This window comes from Cricetulus griseus, chromosome 2 (assembly GCF_003668045.3).
Source record: "Cricetulus griseus strain 17A/GY chromosome 2, alternate assembly CriGri-PICRH-1.0, whole genome shotgun sequence".
NCBI lineage: Eukaryota > Metazoa > Chordata > Mammalia > Rodentia > Cricetidae > Cricetulus > Cricetulus griseus.
This window is the reverse complement of record NC_048595.1, coordinates 370,792,050-370,809,797: the sequence shown is the minus strand read 5'-3', so window position 1 is coordinate 370,809,797 and position 17,748 is coordinate 370,792,050. Positions and strand designations below refer to the sequence as shown.

At 48.0% G+C, this 17,748-nt stretch overlaps 1 protein-coding gene across 2 annotated transcripts in view; it reads left to right on the top strand.

Annotated features, from left to right (window-relative positions):
- Ago2 (argonaute RISC catalytic component 2) overlaps positions 1-17,748 on the top strand; it is an 84,990-nt gene that overhangs the window by 43,594 nt on the left and 23,648 nt on the right. For both annotated transcript variants that reach the window (XM_027403778.2, XM_035440656.1), the window contains exons 4-13: positions 2,474-2,655; positions 4,496-4,632; positions 6,138-6,272; positions 6,770-6,857; positions 8,506-8,653; positions 10,010-10,129; positions 10,277-10,399; positions 13,046-13,179; positions 16,170-16,354; positions 17,531-17,690. In XM_027403778.2, the coding sequence (XP_027259579.1) occupies positions 2,474-2,655; positions 4,496-4,632; positions 6,138-6,272; positions 6,770-6,857; positions 8,506-8,653; positions 10,010-10,129; positions 10,277-10,399; positions 13,046-13,179; positions 16,170-16,354; positions 17,531-17,690 (1,412 nt within the window). The remainder of the gene's footprint in view (positions 1-2,473; positions 2,656-4,495; positions 4,633-6,137; positions 6,273-6,769; positions 6,858-8,505; positions 8,654-10,009; positions 10,130-10,276; positions 10,400-13,045; positions 13,180-16,169; positions 16,355-17,530; positions 17,691-17,748) is intronic.

Here is a 17,748-nt window from a genome sequence, read left to right as displayed (position 1 = left end):
CTTGTGTCCCTGTCTAGTCACTTGCCAGGGTGCTTCTGTGCCCCCAAACACTTCACACATGCACCAGGGAAACTGGTTTTGGTACAGGTGTTTAGAGGACCACTGTTCTAGTTGGTTTTCTGTTACTGACCACGAAAACTTGGAGGGGAAAGGGTTTACTTGGCTCACATGTCCTGATCATAATCTATCACCAAGAAAGGCAGGGGAGGAATGCAGAGCAGGAACAGAGGCACAGGCTGAAGCAGAGACCACTGAAAAATCATGCTTAGCAGCTTGCTCCCCCCATGGCTTGCTCAACTTACTTTCTTATCCAACCCAAGACTACCTGCTTAATTGTGGCACAGGTCACAATGCGCTGAACCCTCCATGTCAGTCATTAATCAAGAAAATCTCCCTACTAATCACAGCTGATTCTTTGGCCCCAGCTGACCAGCATCAATTGTTTCAATAAAGCATAAAAGATTTCCCCTTGAAACTTCACAAGCCAGTCTTCCCTTGTCCTCACTACTCTCAACATTCTGCCAGCCTCCCATAGCAGTAGCTCATTAGGCTCTGAGCATTTCTCCAACCAAAGTTCCAAATGCTTCCAACAACCTCCAGCAAGAACAACATAGTCAGGTTTACCACAGCAATACCCCACTTCTGACACCAATTTCTTTTTTCTTTTTCCTTTTGTTTTTTTTGAGACAATGTAGCCCTGGCTCTCCTGGAACTTGCTCTCTAATTAGGGCTGTCCTCGAACTCCTCCCAAGTGCTGGGATTAAAGGCATGCACCACCACTGCCCAGCCTGACACCCAGTTTCTATTCTTGTTCAATTTCTGTTCCTGGGATAAAAACAAAAGCAACTTTGGGGGGTGAGGTGGATTTATTTAACTTAATGGTCAAACATTATTGAGAGAAGCCAAGGCAGGAGCTTGGTACTGAAGCAGGTACTGAAGCAGGTGCCATGAAAGAACATGAGTCACTGGCTTGCTCAGCTTGACTTTCTTTTTTTTTTTTTTTTTTTTTTTTTTTTTTTTTTTTTTAAATACAGCCCAGGATTGCATGCCCAGGGGCAGCTCCACTCAAAGTGCACTGGGCCCTTCTACATCTATTGTTAATTAAGAAAATGCTCACAGGCCAATCTGATAAAGGCAATTCCTTAATTGTTCGTTATTCCCTGGTGATTCTAGTTGTGTCAAGTTGATCAAAACCAACCAACCAAACAAACAAACAAAAACCCCACCTCTCCAGCACAGGCTTTCCCAGAGAACCTTTAGGCAGCAGCTCCCTGGGCCGCTGAAACAGGATATGACCTGCACGTCCCCATCAGGAAGGGATACATGGCACCAAGCCCTGCAGCTGTCCCTCCAGCCTGGCTAGCACAGTGGTTGTGGCACCAGACACTGCTGGTGCTGTCACTCCATCTCTGGGGATGAGGGTAGGTGGCCCTGCAGCTGACAGGGAAACCTTGAGGACACAGCTGCTTCTGTGTGTTCACAACCTCCCCAAACCCTGTTTCTTTGTGTCAGGGTGCAGCTTTCTCCTCCCTTTGTTTCTTAGTGGTGTGCTGTGCCAAAATGCACTTATTTTTGTTCTCAATTTGATTTCATCTTGCAAGGATGTCCAAACAAGTGCTGCATACCTCAGTATCAGTGTCCTCAGAGGTTGAGTTCGTAGCTGGCTCACCGTCTTCCCTACCTAGGTTGGTACCATGTGATGCACCAGCCATACTTGGGTTCTGGTCACACATCTGGATTGTATCTCCCAGTGAGTAGTGACAGTAGGCCAGCCCAAAGCCAGTCCCCTCTCTGCCCTTTCCTGGCCCCAAGGCCTTGGGCTGTTTGCCAGCTCAGTGACTGGTGAAACATATGAGATGAGGCAAACCAGTCTCCTTGCTGAAAGTGTTGGGCACTAAAGGGTAAAAGCATTCCAAGAACACGGACGTGTCAACAACAGATAACAAAGCCACTTTGATCATCACCTGAGTCATGATGCACTGTTGTACATATGGATCGCTATGCTGATCCCACAGTGGGCATTGTGTTACAGGAGAAAAGTGGGCATGTTTGGGGAGTCCTGAGAGTCCCATGTGCTGAGTATTAACCTGCATGCATTTTGATCACTGTCCAGTATGCTAGCCACTGGTCACATAGCTGCGTGACTGCACATTTGTTAAAAGTAAATACAGTTGAGGCTTGGGGAGCAGCTCAGTAGGTAAAGTGCATGTCATAAAAGCAGACGGGCCTGAGTTCTGTCCTCAGCACCAGGTGCAGTGGACGGGGTCTGGCAAACCCCTGGGGCTCACTGCCTGGCCAGCCAAGCCCCAGGTTTAAAGAGATAGAAGATATAAAGTGGGAAGCAGCTGAGGGAGACACCTGTGTGGACCTCTAGCTTCCTCCACATATGCACACTACTGCACAAAATAAAGTTAAAATTTTAATTTCTTGTGCTTTTGGGGGAGAAAATGACCTTTGTGCTTTGGTTTGGCAGGTGGAACTAGAGGTCACGCTGCCAGGAGAAGGCAAAGATCGTATCTTCAAGGTATCCATCAAGTGGGTGTCGTGCGTGAGCTTGCAGGCGTTACACGATGCACTTTCGGGGCGGCTCTCCAGCGTCCCCTTTGAGACGATCCAGGCCCTGGACGTTGTCATGAGGCACTTGCCATCCATGAGGTGAGGGCATGTCGTGGGTGGGGAGAAAGGTTCAGCAAGATTGGGATCTTGAGCAAGGAAGGGAGGGGGAGGAGAGCATAGTGTGAGAGTCCTGACAGGGACCTTGCCTGAGGGCAGCAGGTTCACCTCCTGGCTTTGAGCTCACACAGCCCCACGCAGGGTCAAGAGCAGTGAACACCCACTTTGTGCTTGATTGAATACCCAGCATCAGATTATCAGCCTGTATCATTAGAGGCTCCATCTTTGCCACACCTAGCAGGGGGCGGGAGTCATTTCTGTGGTTCATCATTTTCCCAGTTGCCTGACAGAACATATGGGATCAAGGCCAGGAAGCCACATTCAAACTTGGTTCTCATACAAAGCACACGGTGGGACGTTAGGAATGATGGAAATGGAGCTGGGAGGTCAGAAGTAAGCAGCAGAAAGAAAGCTCAGTGGTTAGACCCGGGACTAACCCTCTATGCTCTGGATAAAACTGGGTGTTCCTTTGGCTCCCTGTCTACACATTAGGCATAGAAGAGACTACATCCCAGGGCCAGCTGTCACTCTTGGCAAAGCCCTGGCCTGCCTGCCATTGCTAAGAACTGTTGATGGAGGGGGGAGGCAGGTAGGCACAGAAATAGCCTGGAATGATGATTAACAAAATCTTGTCTATGGCTTAAAAACAAACCAGTATTCATTTTATTGTGTGCAGGCATGCCACCAGTGTGTGTGTATGTCAGAGGACAGCTTGGTAGGCATCAGTTCCCTTTTTTCACCATGTGGATCCCGGGGATGGAACTCAGGTCATCAGTCTTGGCAACAAACACCCTTACCCTCTGAGCCATCTCACAGGCCACGTTGTCTATACTTTTAATTGAGCATCAGGAATTCCTATGGTTCCTTTCTTTTGAATTCCTTTGGATTGTTTACACTGATTTTTACAGTCAGAAGACAGAACACCATTAACAAGCACAGGCAGAAAGTGAGACGGGAGAGGGGCACACTCCATACTTTCATTCATGAACAGTGCTAGCTCTACTGCAGCCCAACACCGAGTCTTCCTTTGGCATCCTGCGTGGTGGCACATCTCAAGTGCCCAGTAGTCTGTAGGTGATGCACTAGAGAGTGTCCATAGCATGTGGGTTGGTTCTAGCTCGGGTCTGTGTGCATAACTGACATGCAGGCCTTGTGGATCCTTATACTACTGAGCGAAGGCTCCAGAAGCAGTGAGCTGTCCACAGCCTCTTTCCTGCCTGAGCTGTGGTGAACAGGGAACAGGTGCCAGCTTCTATGGCTCCATGGTGGTCCTCAGCCACACAGAAAAGTGGCAGTTTGGCTACTAGAGCTGGCTTGCTCCAGCTGCCTCTGCCTGCTGCTCCTGCCTCCGTAGCACAGCCCTGGACTAGGAAGACTTGAAAGGGTATGCCCAGCTATGTATAGTGTAAGATGAAAATAGAGTGAGGCAAGGGAAGGGAATCGCCAGATAGAGCCTGCATTCTGCATGAGTTAAGCCACAGCTGTCGGCAGAGCCTGTTCCCAGATTAACTCTTGTCCTTTTGAGAAAGTCATAGGAAGGTACCTTCAAAGTGTGGAACAGTGAGGCTGAGCTAGAATCATAGTGGGTCTTGTCTCACACTGAACCTTGAGAGAGGTCCCCTCACACCTCCATCAGCTACTGCTTACGCTGTGTGGATGCAGCCTACAACTCCATATGATGAGCATGACTTCACAGGAAAAAACCTAGAATGGTCTCTGAGTGTCAGTGTGCCTGCTGGGATGACAGGAGGAGAGCATGGAGTCAGCCTGGCCCTTCCTGACTGACTCCCTTCTGACTAGGAGAGGGCTGTCTCCCTGGCAGGTACACCCCCGTTGGCCGTTCCTTCTTCACTGCGTCTGAAGGCTGTTCCAACCCCCTGGGCGGGGGCCGGGAAGTGTGGTTTGGCTTCCATCAGTCCGTCCGACCTTCTCTTTGGAAAATGATGCTGAATATTGATGGTAAGAAAAGCCTATGGGCTTCACTGCAGGGTGAATGGGGCCCGTGCAACCTGCATTACACAGGACGGAGATTTGAAAGCTTTCAGAGGTGGCCAGACCTTAGGAAGGATTCTCATAGCTATCTCTAGCCTTTGGTGAAGCCAGAGACGTGGAATGTTACCAGCCTGTGTCAACCGTGTGTTTGGTATCTGAGGTGGTTCGTGTTTGGGTATCGGAGCCTTTGGAGTATTCCATTCCCAGGGGCCCTTTAGCCAGCCTGGGGAGCTGACTCTGCCAGGCCCTGTGCACTGCTGGAACACCACAAGTATTGGGGTTGGGGCCACATCCCTCACTTTCTCTCCATGTTTCCTGAGTACTCAAGTTGTTTACACTGAGAGAAGAGCACCATTAGGTGCCAATGGGTGGCCGTTGTCTGTTGATCCTCCAGCTTGACTGTCACTGCTGTGACAAGTACCTAGAAGAAACCATTTAAAGTGGTTAAAGATTCACTGGGGGTTTCAGAGGACTCAGTCCACAATAAGCTGATGCTATCATTCTGAAGCTGAGCACCATTGCAGAGAGGCTGTGATGCAGCATGGCTGCTTATCTCATGGTGCCTGGGAAGGAGGCATATGGAAATGAGCCAGGGGTAAGAGCTCCCCTGAAGGTACACCCACAGCCATCTACTTCTCCAGTCAGGAGACCTCTGTCTGAGTTTTTGCAGCCTTCCAGAAATGCCATTCAACTGTGACTCCATCAATATATTGCTTGGTTCAGAGCCCTCACGATCCACGTAGCTCTCAGTGATGGGAGGACACTGCTTCAGGAAACTCAGGGGTCATACTTTGTGCTTGAGTCCGCTTCCCTCTGCCAGAGACCAACAATCAGGAGGATCGATGCCTCCTCTCACATAGAAGATAAGTTTTGGCAGCAGCTCCAGGAAGGCCCTAGGTCATATCTTGCTCAGGCTCATACTGACTGCAAAAGAATTGCATGAATGGAAAAACCTCAGAAATGCCTCTGGCAGAAGTAGGTGGCCAGAAAAGCCTACAGGGTCCAAGGTCCTGGCTGTTCTGTGTCAAGCTAGATTTGTTTATAAGACCACAGTAGTTCGCCGGTTGTTGGTGGAACACGCCTTTAATCCCAGCACTCAGGAGGCAGAGGCAGAGGCAGACGGATCTCTGTGAGTTCGAGGCCAGCCTGGTCTCTAGAGCAAGTACCAGGATAGGCTCCAAAGCTACACAGAGAAACCCTGTCTCGAAAAACCAAAAAAAAGACCGCAGTAGTTCTTTGGGTGACTTCTTCAGTCTCAGCCAATCCCTTACCATTGCCTATGGCTAGAGAAAAGCATGGAATCTCCTTGGTTAGTGTGGAGCTCTGGGCACAGTGGACATTGGTTTTCTCATTACATAAGAGGAGCGGGGGAGCATACAGGAGAAACTGAGGCCAGGCCTCCTGAGCTGCCTGCTACTAGTCACATGGATTACTCTAGATGTTCTTGTCTGTCTCTTGCTTTTCCTGCACAGTGTCAGCAACTGCATTTTACAAGGCACAGCCGGTGATCGAGTTTGTTTGTGAAGTTTTGGATTTTAAAAGTATTGAAGAACAACAAAAACCTCTGACAGATTCCCAAAGGGTAAAGTTTACCAAAGAAATAAAAGGTAAAGAACCACCCAGAGCAACAGGCTAGGGGGTGAGGGCCCCCTCTGGGGTCCCCACCCATGCATGGATGGGTTCTTGTTCCACTCTGATGAGGGAGATGGGAGCTATGGGAAGAGTGAGCCACAAGGCACACTGACTCTGAGATAGCTGGGACTCACACAGGGGGGCCCATGGCGCTAACGAGCACAACTACATGGGTGGGAGCAGCTGGGATGCCTGTCCTGTCTGAGCCACAAAGGTTAGGACTAGAATCACTGTGAGAGAGTGGTAGTGGTGACACCCAAATCTTACTGAGCTGAATTGTGCTGGCATCTCAGGACAAGGTGGGTGCAGCCATGGCATCCTGAGGATAGCACTCATTTCTTACTTCTCGGCTCTAGAAGCCTATGGCTTCAAATGTGGCCAGAGCTGCCATGTCTGCAAATTGATTCTAGACTGGAGTTTGGACTATAGGTGCATGGCAAGGGTAACTCTGATGCCTGCTGTCTGTCACCAGGTCTAAAGGTGGAGATAACGCACTGTGGTCAGATGAAGAGGAAGTACCGTGTCTGCAATGTGACCCGCCGGCCTGCCAGTCACCAAACGTAAGGCAGTTGAACAGTCATCCCTCCTTACAAACTCAGGCTGGTCCTGTCACTCATATTCCCAGACACTGGAAGTCATGAGACTGTCCTGCAAGGATTTATTTGTGCTCCTAAAATCTAGTAGCTACCTCTGTGGCTCGTTCACTTTCCACTCTACAAAGTGAACCCTAGGGGCTGGATAAATCACTCAATAGTTCAGAGCATATATTGCTCTTCTGGAGGTCCCAAGTTTGGTTCCCAGCACCCATGTTGGGCAGCTTACAACCACCTGTAGCTCCAGCTGCAGTGCCCTCTTAATGTATTGTATCCACATATATACATGTGCGAGCTCACACACACACACATACACACACACACACACACACACACACACACACACACACACACACACACAATTTAAAATATAATAAGTTGGGATTTTTTGGTTTTGCTTTTAAATTTATATCTTTATTGTATGACTGTTTTCCCTGCATGTATGTCTGTTCACCTGGTCCCCATGGAGGCCAGAAGAGAGGCATCAGATCCCTGGAACAGGAGTTACAGGTGGCTGGAATCAAACCTGGATCCTCTGCAAGAGCAGCCAGTACTCTTAACCTATGAGCCATCTCTCCAGCCCCCATTTTGTTTGGTTTTGTTTTAAGATAGGGATTCAATGTTTAAATCAGGCTGGCCTGAAACTACTCACGAAGATGCCTCTGCCTGGAGAGATGGCTTGGAGGTTAAGAACACTGACCGTTCTTCCAGAGGACCTGAGTTCACTTCCCAGCAACCACGTGGCGGCTCACAACCATCTATAACGGTGGTCCCTTGGGATGTGCAGATATATACATAAAATAAGTCTTTTAAAAAACAAGCATGAATTCCAACATAGAAATCCCACATGTGCAAGGGAGTGGAGGATGTGACTTTAGGTCTGGGCGAAGCAAGGACACCTGTGGGCTGCTGACCAGCCCTGCTGGCTGAGGCAGTTGCAAGGGCTAACACAGTGTCTCTTAACTAGTGTCCAATCATGCTGTCATTTGTCTAGTGGTAAGCACACAATTGACTGGTTCATTCACAGAAAACAGACTGTTGCTAGGGTACCAAGATACCCAGTCCTCATGCAGCAGCAGGATCTGGGTCCCATCACCTGCCCATTACGCAAGAGGTGACAGATTACCTGGCAGTCTTGACAGAAGAGTCAGTTCAGGAGTGCTGAGCCACATGACCTGTCCCACCTGGGAGCCGTCATCCACCTGTGTGTGGCACATGGCTCACCTCCCCTATTTATGTCTTGGTAATCTACTCTTGCTCAGTCCCACAAGGAAAACCTTGATCTGACTGAGACCAGCATGCTCTTACCTGGAAGGCCTCAATTTCTTCTGGCACTGGGATCTTTAGGGTTTAGGAGTTACTTAGAGTCACTGGGGTCTGCTGGGAAACAGACTTTTCTGGACTCATCTTCCTGAATTGTTTCGTAGAAACTGTGACTTGTGTGTTTCTTAGATGCATAGGTAGTTGCTGTTTCCCAACAGGCACGGGGAGCCTGAGAGACAGAGTTGAGGGGCTTTAGAATAGTCCCAGAGATGCTTGTTCCTGGAAAGGTGTGTTGGAGTTCCAGTGTCCAAGGAGCCTGGGAGGTTCTTGCCTGAGTCACTTCTTTCTTCAGGTTCCCACTGCAGCAGGAGAGTGGACAGACGGTGGAGTGTACAGTGGCCCAGTACTTCAAGGACAGACATAAGCTGGTTCTGCGCTACCCCCACCTCCCGTGTTTACAAGTTGGACAGGAGCAGAAACACACCTACCTTCCTCTGGAGGCAAGTCTCTGCACTACACCCTTGATTGAGGAGGAGAAGCCCAGTCCAGCCAGGCCTCACTCGTGCTGTAGGACCCAACCAATTCATGGCATTGTTGAGATCTGTCCCCTTTGTGTACCTCTTCTCCCAAAATGGCATGAGATTGGCAGCCTGAGTGGGACTTCCCTCCCCACCCCCCTTCTTAGATACGGTCTCACTGTGTAGCCTTGGCTGGCCTGGAATTCTCAATGTAGACCCTGCTGGCCCCCACCTCAGAGATCTTACCTGCCTCAGCCTTGTGAGCCCTGTGTTGAAGGGTGTCTTCCTTGGGCTTTCTGTTGCTGTTATGAAACATCATGACCAAAAGCAACTGGGCAAGAAGGGGTTTATTTTACATACCTTTCCACATCACCATTCATCATCTAAGGAAATCAGAGCAGATACTCAACCAGGTTAGGAACCAGGAGGCAGGAGCTGATACAGAGGCCATGAAGGTGTGCGGCTAACTGTGGTTTGTTCCCCGGGGTTTGTTCAGACTGCTTTCTTATGGCACTCAGGACCACCAGTCTACAGGTGACATCAACCACAATAGACTGAGCCCTCCCACATCAATCACTAATTAAGAAAATACCCTGGAAGCTTGCCTACAACCCGATCCTTTTTTTCCCCCCTTCATAATATTTTTATTATTTGGGAATTTCATATCATGCCCCCCCAATCACATTCACTTCCCCGTCTTCCCAGATCTGCCTCTCACCCTTGAGACCCTCCCCCCACACTGCACAAAAAAAGGAAAAAAAAATAAAACAAAACAACACAAGTCTAATTTGTGTTGCCTATATACTCGTGGTCAAACTCCCAGTAGCCAGCCACTAAAGAAAACTTGTCTTTCCCTACCTGCATCCCACCAGAAGCCCTCTGTTGTGAGGGGCTATACTTCAGCATCCTTACCATGATTTTTAAGAGGTCTCTGTGATGGTTTCCTGTGTAGACTGTTATTTTTGGGTGTGGGGTCGGTACAGGCTATAACCCCATCTTATGGAAGCAGTTTATCAGTTGAGGTTCCCTCCTCTCAGATGACTATAGCTTGTGTCAAATTGACATAAGATTAGCCAGCACAACAGATGTGAACCACTCTATGCCCAGCTCAAATCCAGGACTCTAGATTGGCACCATTGTCCCCTCTCCCTGTTCCTAGTAGTGCCACCAAAGCTGAGGGACACAGATCTGTCAGGCCAGGTTTACCCAGAAGTTCTGTTATGAGTGGTAGGCTATGGAGCAGCCCATCCCTGGCTAGGACTCTGGCTTGTGTAGTGAGCCTCTGAAAACTCCCTCCCTACCACAGTGCATGTGTTGACATGTGGGTATTCTTTGTAGGTCTGTAACATAGTGGCTGGACAGAGATGTATTAAAAAATTAACCGACAATCAGACCTCAACCATGATCAGAGCAACTGCCAGGTCTGCACCTGATCGGCAAGAGGAGATCAGCAAATTGGTGAGCACTGGGTTTTCAGGTTCCTTCTGGCTGGGACACTATGGCAAGGATACCCCTCAACACATTCCTGTGCTTTGAGCAGAGATGGCCCTTGGAAGGAGCAGAGAGGCCACCACTGACTCCTCTTTCTCTTTTTCCTTCCTCAAGATGCGAAGTGCAAGTTTCAATACAGACCCCTATGTTCGTGAATTTGGAATCATGGTCAAAGATGAGATGACAGATGTGACAGGGCGTGTTCTGCAGCCGCCCTCCATCCTCTATGGGGGCAGGGTAGGTACAGATGAGTGCCGTGGTGTGTGTGTGTGTGTGTGTGTGTGTGGAACAGGGAGAATAGCCATGTATGTTTTGGGGTTGTAGCCACCCTTACCTGTGGGGTAAACCCTTGGGCACTGCAGATGGCTGCTGTACTGACAAATACTCTTATCTTCTATACCCTTTTTAAAAGTTTGCACATTGCATTTAATGTTTCTAAAAGTCTGTCTTACCTCATCAAAACTTCATTTCCTTCTTTAAAAAAGATGTTTTGGGGTGTTTTTGTCTGTTTGTTTTGTTTTGTTTTTTTGAGACAGGCTTTCTCAGTGTAACAGCCCTAGCTATCCTGGAACTAGCTCTGTAAACCAGGCTGGCCTCGAACTCACAAAGATCAGCCTGTCTCTGCCTCCCAAGTGCTGGAATTAAGTGTGCACCACCATCACCTGGCTTAGAGTTTGAGATGGTGTTTGACTCTACTCACCCCCATCTTTTCATCTTACCATCCATTCATCTGATTCTACTCAACCTCATCCACTTATCTAGCTCTACTCATCCCATCCTTCCATCTACTCATTTATTCACTCCTTCCTTCTATCCATTTTTCTCCTCGTTCCCATCCATCTACCAGCTCACCATCTGTCCAGCCTTCTATTTTTGAAAAAGGAGGGTCAATGGGTTATTTTACCATTTATTAGTAAGAAAATCTGTGCACAAATATCACAAGACAAATGGGAATCGGAACTGAGCCACAGCCACTGAATACACTGCTCGTTCCCTGTCCGAAAGGTCCTGTGTGGTCTCTCCACCCCACCTTTTCATTTGGTCACTCCATTCCCGATGAAAACTCCGCCCCTTGGACGAAAACACTGCTCTTTAGTGGCTAGCAGACCAGTGACAGAAATTCTGTAACATTTCCTTCCCCCATTTTGTCTAATGAAGAAGAAAAGCCTCTATCCCTAACATAATAAACTATATACAATAAGAATTATTATCAAGTGTTGTTCAGATAGAAAGGAAAGATAATAACCTTAACAAAAATGAAATCACATACAAGAGCACTTATTAAGAAATGCATTCTAAATGTCAAGTCCATAAGGACTTGGCAAAATTATAGCCATTCCTCCAATAGCTGTCCTCTCCTGAAGAGTCCAAAATTTTGCCAAGATTTGGGAGAACTGTCACTCTGTCTAGTCTTCAACCCCATCAAAGACCTGTGAAGGAAAATAATATTACCAGAGTAACTAGGAAGTATAGGCAAGTGGTTTCCAAAAAATGAGAAATGACAGAAAAAGGTGGCTGCTTGGACAGTCACCCCAGTTTCCTCTGCAATATTGAGGTGCATCCAACCTTGGTCTACAGACCTAGAATATCTGACAAACTTTTTTCAGAAGCAGGAAATTTTGAAGGACTATCCTACCCTGTCTTGACAAAGTTTGGCAGTTGCCTTTCTTTGTGTCCTGCTTGTCCAATCCAGACAGTGTACATACTTATAGCCATCAAGACAAGGGCAGTTTTCTTGCCCTAAAAGTTGGCTTGTGCCAGAAAGAAAGCAAACTCCATATGGAATGCCTTTAGTGCTCAACATCCTCTTTAGAAGTAAATTGGTATTGGCAGAAGCAGACATGTCTCGTGTCAAGAAAAGTCTTAAGTTATTAAAATGTTTGAAATGCCATATTCTGCAGGTCTTTGAAGTGTTTGACGATTACCTATCTATTTGAAACATATCTATGTATGCCTAGAAAACCTACCTAATATGACTATAAGTTTGATAATTATGGGTGACTATTAGCCTGTATCTGTTTATTATCCTATATTGCTTGTAAGGACTAAAACTCCACATTGCAAAAATAAACAAGCTGTGTAGGTACCAGCTGTATAGATGATACCTTAAGCAAAAGTGGAAACAGATGTGCAGTATAAGGACGATAGCCTCAAATTTGTAACAATATGCAAAAATATCTATCCCCCTTTGACCAGCAGGTGGAGACGATGCTTGGAGGACTGAAGATATTTAGATGTAGTGACACTGACCAGCAGGTGGAGGAGGCGGGGCACTAAGGCAGATGAGTCAGCAGCTGAGTGGATGCTCAAAAGGCGGGACCAGATTCTGCCCCAGTGTTTGAGCCCAGCAAAAGCCTTACTGGGGGGAGGGGAATACATCGAATGTTGCTCAAGGACCAGAACTTGTCCGGGTGGCTGGGCGCAAAGAGCTACAAGCTCCTAGACCGCCAGGGCTGCAGGGCAGGTGCACATGGGAATAACCAGGGCGAACATGGGGAACACAGAGGGCGGTGGGGCTGGCTCAATGCCAGTATCGTGCTCGGGGATGAAAAAAGACTACACACATCTATCTCCCTCGCTTTTTCATTCAGTCATGTCCATTCCTAATGAAAACTGACCAAACGCTGCTCTTAATTGGCTAGTGGACCGTTGACAGAAATTCCATAACAAAATCATTTCTCATCTAGCTTGCCACCCTCCATCCAGAACCCACCATGCTGTACAAGTGTGTCGGCTGCTTACAGTGCTAGTTAGGGGGTCCTAGAGAGATGGGGACAACACAACAGTCATGGCCTGGGCATTAGGAGTCATCGTTGGTCAGTTGGACCAGCAGCAAGAGTGTTAGCATTTGTTTCCTTACCCCAAACCAATTTCTATTTGCAGAACAAGGCGATCGCCACCCCTGTCCAAGGTGTGTGGGACATGAGAAACAAGCAGTTCCACACAGGCATCGAGATCAAGGTGTGGGCCATCGCCTGCTTTGCACCCCAGCGCCAGTGCACAGAAGTTCATCTGAAGTAAGCCTGCCTGAGATCTCCATGTGCCTGGTCTTTAGATGGCTTGTGGGGTTCTAATGTCAGTGGTTGACAGCCTTTCTCTAACAAAGACTACTTACCCAGGTTGACTCCCAGAACAAAAGAGATGAGATGAGTCCAGAGTATCTGAGCATTGAGGTTAAAATACAAACAAGTGCAGGCAATACCAGTTCAGTGGTAGAGCATTTGACCACATACAGGGGTCTGGGCTCAGTCTTCAGTACAGAAAATAACAACAACAAAAAAAACCAAAAACAAAAACAGTGTAAAAGTACAGGTAGAGTGGCATGGGGGCAGCTACTCAAGAGGCTGAGGGGCAAAATTTTCTTGATCCCAGAGTTTGAGGCCAGTCTGGGTAACACTTGACTCCATCTCAAAAGACATTAGTCACCATGGAAGTAGAAGTGGACACTTCACTCGAGGATTTCTTTTTCCTTTTCCCCCCAAATGTCTCTATGTAACTGGCCGTCCTGGAACTCACTATATCAACTCAGGCTGGCCTTGAGCTCACAGAGATCCACCGGGCCTCTGCCTCCCGAATGTTGAGATTAAGGTGCATGCCACCATGCTTGGCCAAAAATTTTTGGTTACATTTATTTGCTTGTGTGGCAGGGTAGATATGTCTATACCCATTGCAGCATGCATGTGGATGTCAGAGGCTAAGTTGAGAAAGTTGGTTCACTCTTCTCACCCCGTGGGTTCCAGGGATCAAACTCAGGTTGTCAGATTTTCATGGAGCACCTTTTTGTAGCATGATAAATAAAAGACCCAGAGACTGATATCGGGGTTCAGTCTTCAAGCTGAAGATAAGAAAAGCAAAGCAGCCAACCACCAGCTCTTACCTCTACCTCAGCTCAGACCAAAGAGGTGACTCAGACTGCTTCTCAGATTCACTCAGACTGCTATGCTTTCCTCAATGTGGCTAGCGACTAATGAGACTGAACACTGAAGACCCTGCTCCTATCTTTTCTATCTCTCTAGTGCTGGGATTAAAGGTGTGAGCTCTGTTATTCTTTTAGATTGACTCAATCTTATATAGCCCTGAGTGGCCTTGAACTCAGAGAGATCCATCTGCCTTTCTCCTGAGTCCTGGGATTAAAGGTATGTGCCACCACTGCCTTATCACTATAGCTTGAGGCTGACTCTGCTTTCTGAATCCTCAGGCAAGCTTTAATAAATTATAAATAATGTTTCACCACATCTTTTTCACTAGTGCTACTGTGAAATGCCTGAATTACATGAAGGGGAAAACTGGGAACTAGGCTGGGAAGAGCTTGTAGAACAGGGCAGCAATAGAACTGGGAACGGCAGCTGTTCTTCTGTGTGAGGGGAGGGTTACAGTGAACCCAGCAAGCTTTGGCATGTGCTTCGCCACCTTCCCAGTAGTTGAGGGCAGACAGATACAGTGGGTTTCAGAGGGGCCTGCTCTTCAGCTCAGAAAACTGTCGGGCCAGTGGTAGGGGAACCTAGGCATGGCCACCTTGACCAGTGAGAACAAGAATGTGCCCTGGGGCTCATAGGGTTGTATTTTTGTTCCAAGGTTAGAGGGAAAATGGGACTTTTTTTTTTTTTTTTTTTTTTTTTTTTTTGCCTATCTTGGGGCAGGAAAGGGAGGACCCCAAAGCCTGCACCGTGTAGCTGTCACCTGACCAGTTCAGCTAGAGGCCATTCAATGAAGCTGTCCAGTGCTAGGCAGAGTTCACTGGCTGGAGGCTGTCATCCACTGATTGATGACATATGCTTCTAGCAAAAGAAGCCTGAAGCTCAGAGCAGAGGTTGGGTACTAGCCATGTCCTGCCCATCTTCCATCCTTGACCTCTGTCCAGAGACACACCCACCTGTTGGCTTATGCACACACATGAGTTCTGTAAATCCAATGTATGGGAAGGTGGATACTGACCTGCTAGATAGGAACCTTATTGCTGATTGGACGTGTTCTTACTCTGGAGCTAGCATAGCCACAATCAGTCTCGGGTCACCTAACTTGCCTTGGATGTCACTTTTTCTATTTTCTCCTGTGTCTGTGTCTCCAAGGTTGTACCCAGCAGAACAGCAGGGAAAACCCACAAAACAGCTAATGGTGTCTGTTTTACCAGAGTCCTAGCAGAGGGTTGCTTAGGCCTGCATGACACAAAAACCCACACTGTGTCACTGGGGGGGGGGGGGGCATCAAGCATGCATTTTATGCCTTCCTTTTTATCTCCGCATAGTCATCCCTGGGCCTTATATGGGTGTGTAGCCCACTCACCCCTTCCACGGATTGATATAGTTTTGATTTCTGACTTTATCTGAGATTTAATTCTAGCATGGTATGGTGCCTGCCACCTATCCCTGGCTCTCAGGCTGAGGCAGTAGAATCCCGAATTTGAAGCCTGCCTGTGCTACCAAAAGCAAAAAAAAAAAAAAAAAAAACTTAATTCTTTTTTGTTTAGACAGAGTCTCATGTGCTCATGTGTCCCAGGTTAGCCTAGAACTTGGTGTGTAGCCATGAATGACCTTGAACTGTAGACCCTTCTGACTAAAATTATGAGGTTGCAGGCATCCCCCACCATTGCCTGGAATTTGCAGTGTTGGGGATCAAACCTTATTCATGCTAGGCAAGCACTCTGTCCACTGAGCTGCATTCCCAGCCCTGAAGACGCTTAATTCTAACCTCTGTAAGCATGTTGTTCATTTGTTTTTTCAAGACAGGGTTTCTCTGGGTGGCCCTGACGGTCCTGGAACTCATTCTGTAGACCAGACTGGCCTCACTCAGAGATACACCTGCCTCTGCTTCCCAAGTGCTGGGATTAAAGGTGTGGGCCACCAGTGCCCAGCAACATGCTTTTTAACTTTGTGTGTGTGTGTTTTTGTGGTTTTTTTTGTTTTTTTTGTTTTGTTTTGTTTACTTTGTAAACCTTATTTAGAGCCCCTAGTTGTATGGGTTCCTTACCATCTGCTATACATCTCAGCAAGGTTGCCTTTTCCCTCAGGTCCTTCACAGAGCAACTGAGGAAGATCTCGAGAGATGCCGGGATGCCTATCCAGGGTCAGCCCTGCTTCTGTAAATATGCGCAAGGGGCAGACAGTGTGGAGCCTATGTTCCGGCACCTGAAGAATACATACGCTGGCCTGCAGCTGGTGGTGGTCATCCTGCCTGGCAAAACTCCTGTGTATGGTAGGTGTCAGCTGTCTGCAGGCTTTAGGGAGTTGAGGCAGTGTCAATGGGTGTAGGTTGCCTGTTCTGTTCCCCTTTGTGTTGACTGAACTGAATAGTTGTTTTTTGCCCAGTCCTGAGCCTGAGAGGGGAGAAGGAAGTCTGGTTGCTCAAGCCAGTGTTTTGAGCTGTCCTTATTGTCTTTCATGAAGTCACCGTCCTAGGAATCTAGTGACTCAAGGTGGCTTTAGGCTTGGTTTTATGTTCATGCTGTGGCAATAAGTGTTGGCAGGTGTAAGAGGGTCCCCTAATATGCCATTGTTCACTGAGAAACCCCACTGGCTTGATTCCCCAGGATTCAGTCAACATGTATGATCCCTGCTACCACCCCAGACAAGGGTGGGCTTCTTTATGTCAGAGGGTAGTTGCTTCATCAGTGCACAGCCTGCTAATACTGGAGAAAGGGAGTGAATCAGGTACAGCCTTCTGTTCAGGAGGCCTTGGGATGGGGCAGGGAGGCTGTGTGGAGAGGTCTGCAAGGTGAAAACAATTGCCCCACAGGCTTCCAGTCAAAAGGGTGTTGGTGTGAGATCTGGTGGTGCAGGAGCCAAGAAAAGCAACTGCAGCTTCTTGATGGTTGTTGCCAGTAGAGACCTAGTCTATCCAGCACAGGCAGATTACAGACTCACGAAGGCCATGCTTCTCCCTCTAAGTTGAAAAAGGCTTTCTCACTCAATAGTGTTTGAATGCGATAAGTATTGCCCCCTGGAGTCCTGGTTTCTAGAATAGCCTGAGGAACAGTGACCAGCTGCCTAAGGAATCTGGAGATGAGGGAGTATGGATCCCTACAGCTCTTTAATGTTAGTCCCGTGTTTGCCAAAGGTTTTGAAGAGGCCGATGCTTTTATTTTTAGCTACCCAGGCATTTGCTTAACAGGTGTCATTCCTGCTGAGGAATGACAGAGCTTCAGTTATAGCTGGGTGATGTGAAATGTGCCTCCAGGATAAGGCAGGCACGGGTCGCTGGCAGTGCTAAAGCGGGATTCTGCCCCTCCACCTGCCAGCATCTTCCATAGACTGAGTGTGGATGCCTGGTGCAGCTGCCATGGCTCAACATTGTACCAATGCAGTCCAAATTGGGGGCAGAAGACAGCTGATTCTCTTTGGGAGCTATGACATGTGCACCTCTGCTCCACAGCTGAAGTCAAGCGTGTGGGAGACACAGTGCTGGGGATGGCCACACAATGCGTACAGATGAAGAATGTGCAGAGGACCACGCCACAGACCCTGTCCAATCTCTGCTTAAAAATCAATGTCAAACTGGGAGGCGTCAACAACATCCTGCTGCCACAGGGCAGGTGAGGTGGCTGCACCCTGCACATACACCAGCTGGTTTGGATGGTCAGTTGAGAGGTG